The sequence below is a fragment of the Nicotiana tomentosiformis genome, chromosome 6 (assembly GCF_000390325.3).
Source record: "Nicotiana tomentosiformis chromosome 6, ASM39032v3, whole genome shotgun sequence".
Classification (NCBI taxonomy): Eukaryota; Viridiplantae; Streptophyta; class Magnoliopsida; order Solanales; family Solanaceae; genus Nicotiana; species Nicotiana tomentosiformis.
In genome coordinates, this window is record NC_090817.1 from 6,063,668 (window position 1) to 6,068,885 (window position 5,218).

Consider the following 5,218-nt stretch of genomic DNA (forward strand, 5'->3'; position numbering starts at 1 on the left):
GGAAAATTTTACTTTCTTGTATTCTATCGAGCGAATTTGTTGATTCCAGAAACTAAAATTCTATTGTTCTATTCCCCCACAGATGGTGAGGACACGTACTATCGAATCGGATGGTCAGCCACCAGTGCCACCAGTTAGGGCCACGAGAGGTCGGGGTCATGGTAGAGGCCGGGTCCAAGGTAAAGGTCGAGGTGTAGCTCGTGCAGCAATTGGAGCAACACCTGTAGTACCACCAATTGCTCCAACTCAGGAGTAGATTCCAAATGTAGTTGAGCCGGCGGGACCAGCTCAGGCACCATCTGTGCCCATTGTGATTCCAAGTTTTTAGGAGACTTTGTCCCAGATATTGACAGTTTGCATTGGTTTTGCTCAGGTGGTTTCGACCCAGGCCGCACCTGCCACCTCTCAGGCCGGGGGAGGTACTCATACCCCTGTTGCCCATACTACAGATCAGGTCACGTAATGCAGGGACTTCAAATACAGGGGGCACTACCAGCCCACCCGGTTGTAGCTGCTCAGGCCCCGGTAGTTCTCGCTATGACTGAGGATGAGAAGAAGAGACTAGAGAGGTTCGGAAGACTACGACCTCCATCTTTCAGTTGGGCAGAGTCGGAGGATGCCCAGAGCTTCTTGGATAGGTTTCAGAGGATTCTCCGTACAACGGGTATTTTGGAGACTAGTGGGGTCTCGCTCACCACTTTTCAGTTTTCTGGAGCTCCCTTTAGTTGGTAGGAGGCTTATGAGAGGTGCAGGATGATTGGTGCAGTACCACTTACATGGCAGGAATTCTCCGTTCTCTTTTTCAAGAAATTTGTGCTTCAGGCTCGTAGAGAGGAACTGCACAGGTAGTTTGAGTAGTTACGTCATGATGACATGTCTGTGATGCAATACGAGATGAGATTTTCTAAGTTGGCTCGTCACGTTGTTTGGTTGGTTCCCACTGATAGGAAAAGGATTAGAAGGTTCATTGATGGCCTCACATATCAGCTGCAGTTACTTATGACTAGGGATAGGGTATCTGGTTCCACCTTTGAAGAGGTGGTTGACATTGCTCGGCAGATAGAGGCGGTCCGTAGCAAGGAGAGCGTTGAGAGGGAGGCCAAAAGGCCTCGAGGTTCGGGCGGTTCTGGTGGGGTACCTTCTGGAGGACAGTCCTACCACAACAGGGGTCGTCCTTACAGACACACTCAGGAAGGTCGTCCAGTTCACCGGGGTGCATCATCCGGCCATAGTTCATACGGTTCTCATTAGGGTCAGCCATCTCTTAGTGCACTTCCAGCCCAGAGTACGCATGTGCTCCTTCTGTTCAGGGATTATCTGTACCAGGTTCTTCTGGTAGTTATTCTGGTTCTCAAGATCCGCCTCAGAACTTACCAGCCTTTTCAAATAAGAGTTGCTTTGAGTGTGGAGACTTGGGCCATATAAAGAGATATTGTCCCCACCTTACGCGAGGTCCAGTTCAGCAGAGGAGTCATGTTACGACATCTGTACCAGCTGCTTCAACACCTACCCTGCCAGCTTGGGATGAGGCTCAGTCAGCTAGGGGTCGCCCAAGAGGGGGAGGCCGATTAGGTGGTGGTCATGCCCGATTTTATACTTTTCCTGCCAGGCCAGATGTTGTTGCTTCAGATACAGTTATCACATGTATTGTTTTAGTGTTCCACAAAGATACTACTATATTATTTGACCCTGGTTCCATATGTTCGTATATTTCATCATATTTTGTTCATTATCTGGATATGCCCCACGAGTCTTTAGTTTCACATGTTCATGTATCTACGTCGGCAGGAGATGCTATAATTGTAGACCGTGTGTATCGGTCGTGTGCGGTAATTATTGGGGGACTAGAGACTAGAGTTGATTTTTTATTTCTTAGTATGGTCGATTTCAATGTTAATTTGGGTATGGTGAGTTATCAGATGTTGTGTTATTTGGCTTTGAGTCAAGTGAGGGAGCCTGTTATTGACGATTTGATTTCATGGTTATGTGTTGTACTGATTTCGGTTTGAAGCATATATGTGAATCTGTTATGACTTGCAGAGATTGAGGTCAGGGATGACTTGAGTAAGAAAATTTCTTGAATGCGGGTTATATTGCACTTTATGAAAAAATTATGAAATGATTACGTTGTTATTTTGAAGGATGTAGTGCGCACGAAGTATGAATTTGATTGGTGGTGTTAAGGCAAGGTTAATTCTCTGGGGGCCGTTGTGCTAATGGGACTTGTGTTTTTCGGCATGTTTGGGTAGTTAATATCTCTGCGTTAACTTGCTGATTTGAGTAGTGATAGCACACATTGCACCTACCTACTCCATGGCATGTTATTTGTACTAGTCTAGGAGCATGAGTTTCATAGTTTATTTATCATATACACGTGTACTTATTTGATTGCTCCGGTATGTTATGCTTGGAATGAAGGCCTGTGACCATGCTAGGAAGATTATATTATTGGCACGTGAATTGTCCGTGCAGGTCCAAATGTTGATACTATAGCATGTGAGTTGTCCATGCGAGTGATGATAATGTGAGCTCTAGAAGAGCTGGTTACTCTTATTAAATTCGTGTGTCTGGTTTTACAATATATAATGAGCTTATAACATTACAGTTGTGGTGGTGCTTGATGAACTTGCAATACGGTTCTCTTCTTTGAGACATTTTCCATTTTTAGGTGTATGAATTAATCCGTTGTGGCTTGAGTTATATTGGTGTGGCTTGTCTGTGGGATAGTTGTGTTTAATAATATAAGGTCATTTGACCTAGAATGGGTACTATCAGGTTTGATTACAGTATATTCAAAAGGATAATATTGAAAGCCGTCTTAGAAAGTGATTATGGTTCTCGTTGAGGCGAGAGAGCTCAATGACTTGTTGATTTGATAAGGGGTCATAAGATTCCACGTGTTTTTGTCATTATCACCAGTGTACGAAAGTTTTGGAACGCGGTTTTGGTTGATATGGTGTTTAATACCAGTACCGATTGGTTTGAGTAGTTACTGTGATCGGGAATGGTGCTGCGAGCATGTGAGTTGCGTAGTATGTTATGTGATTATATCTGGGGTTATGGTTATGGCTTGATACAACTTTTTTAGAATTATACAATGTGTAGATATGAGATTCGTGTCTTGAAAAAAATTCTGTATGTTGGAAATTTGGGTTCTAGGTTTATGGGGTAGGGTTAAATTAATGATTTTCAGTTGTATTGTGTTGTCAGCCCTATATAGAATAGGGTTACGTGGGATCACCCCTAGGTTCATGCGTGGTAAGATGGAATAGGGATTTGGTAGCTTGGAAACAACTCTTGGCACGTTCGAGGATGAACATATATTTTTGTGGGGGGAGAATGTAACGACCCGACCGATCGTTTTGGGTATTATAACCCTGTTCCCCCATTTACTACTCAATTTATGACTTACCGGGTTCGTTGGTTCGGGTCCGGAAATATTTCGGGGTGAAATGAGATACTTAGTCTCATAATTGAAAAAGTAAGTTGGAAAAGTTAACCGGATGTTGACTTATGTGTAAACGGCCTCGGATTTGAATTCTCATGATTCCAATAGCTCCATATGGTGATTTTGGACTTAGGAGTGCATCCGAAAAATTATTTGGAGGCCCGTAGAGAAATTAAGCTTGAAATGGCAAAAGTTAATTTTTTAGGAAGTTTGACCGGGTGGTTGATTTATAGAGCTTGGGCTGAAAGAGCCATTCCAGAGTCTGCACACACCCCTAGTGAGCGCGGTTGATTTATATTGAGGGATGTATCTTCCCTAGGCATGGATCTTGCCAGAAGCATTTATATTGAGGGGTGGATCTTCCCTGGGCATGGATCTTGCCCGAAGCATTTATATTGAGGGATGTATCTTCCCTCGGCATGGATCTTGCCCGAAGCATTTATATTGAGGGATAGATCTTCCCTAGGCATGGATCTTGCCCGAAGCATTTATATTGAGGGGTGGATTTTTTCTGGACATATATCTTGTTCGAATCATTGATATTTGGGGATGGATCTTCCCCTGGGATGGATTGGCCTTATACAATACTGAGTGACTGACTGTCAGTTGATGGATATACATATATATTTGGGATGGATATTCCGTGGGCTGGATTGGCCATATACAGTACTGAGTAATTGAGTATCTTAGATTGTGAGTACATGGAGTTTGGCCTTATACAGTACTGAGTGACTGAGTGTCAGTTGATGGATATACATATATATTTGGGATGGACATTCCATGGGCTGGATTGGCCATATACAGTACTGAGTAATTGAGTATCTTAGATTGTGAGTACATGGAGTTTTCACTAAGGTGTATCACATACAGTATGTACATTGACATGTAGATACGGAGATGTCATATTCCCCGTATTGTTCAGAATTTATCTGTTTTACTTGTACTGAAAGCAACTGTTGAACTTGAAAGTATGCCTACATTTCTGTATTGTTATTATTTATACTGGACTGTACCTGCGGAGCTCGTCACTACTTTCAGCCCAAAGGTTAGTCTTGTTACTTATTGAGTTGGTTGTACTCATACTACACTCTGCACCTCGTGTGCAGATCCAGGTGCTTTCGGAAATGGTGACCATTAGATCTCAGAGTTCTAATCAGTTGGAGACTATCAAGGTAGCTTCCTAGAGTCCACTGACCTTGACTCCCTTTCTTTCAGTTATTGTACTGTTCTATACTTTCAGATAATTTTTTGTCAATCTGACTTTGTATTCATATTAGATGCTCATGTACTCAGTGACACCGAGTTCTGGGAGTATTTATATATGTAATTGTGAGATTTCTTCCGCTGAATTTAAATATTATATTTTCAAACTTAAAAGATATGGTTTTTATTGAGATTGTCGGCTTGCCTAGAATTGAGATAGGCGCCATCACGACATGTGAGATTTTGGGTCGTGACACTTACCGTCCTAAGAATTTAACTATTAAAGGAAAGAGCAACACCAGTAAAACTAGACAAGAACTTTCTCTGTATGTTAACACCGCGGGCAGACAAAACTGTTGAGAAGCAAAAACATTTTTGAGAAAGATAACAAACTATATTCCATTAGCTCAACGGAAGTGCAAGAACCATATTTACAATCCACAAAAAAGCATAAAAGTTTCCTAGTTCATCTTACAGGGATTCTATGATGTTTGACAGTGATTTTACTCCTTCTACCAACTCCTCTTTACATCATAAGTGAAATAGAAGCAAGGAATTCATCTCAAT

General features: G+C 42.3%; 1 protein-coding gene across 1 annotated transcript; it reads left to right on the top strand.

Moving 5' to 3' along the window:
- Window positions 1–873: 873 nt before the first annotated feature.
- On the top strand, window positions 874–2,676 carry LOC138893522 (uncharacterized). Its single transcript, XM_070178135.1, has 3 exons — window positions 874–1,240; window positions 1,327–1,644; window positions 2,606–2,676. The coding sequence occupies exons 1-3, from the start codon at window positions 874–876 to the stop codon at window positions 2,674–2,676; spliced, it is 756 nt and encodes a 251-aa protein (XP_070034236.1).
- The last annotated feature ends 2,542 nt before the right edge of the window (window positions 2,677–5,218 follow it).

Bases quoted from the DNA above. Each gene is read 5' to 3' on its own strand.
- LOC138893522 (XM_070178135.1), top strand. From the start codon at position 874: ATGTCTGTGATGCAATACGAGATGAGATTTTCTAAGTTGGCTCGTCAC. The intron at 1,241-1,326 runs GTTCTCATTAGG...TATCTGTACCAG, and splicing joins ATCCGGCCATAGTTCATACG to GTTCTTCTGGTAGTTATTCT. The intron at 1,645-2,605 runs GTATTGTTTTAG...ATAACATTACAG, and splicing joins TTCAGATACAGTTATCACAT to TTGTGGTGGTGCTTGATGAA.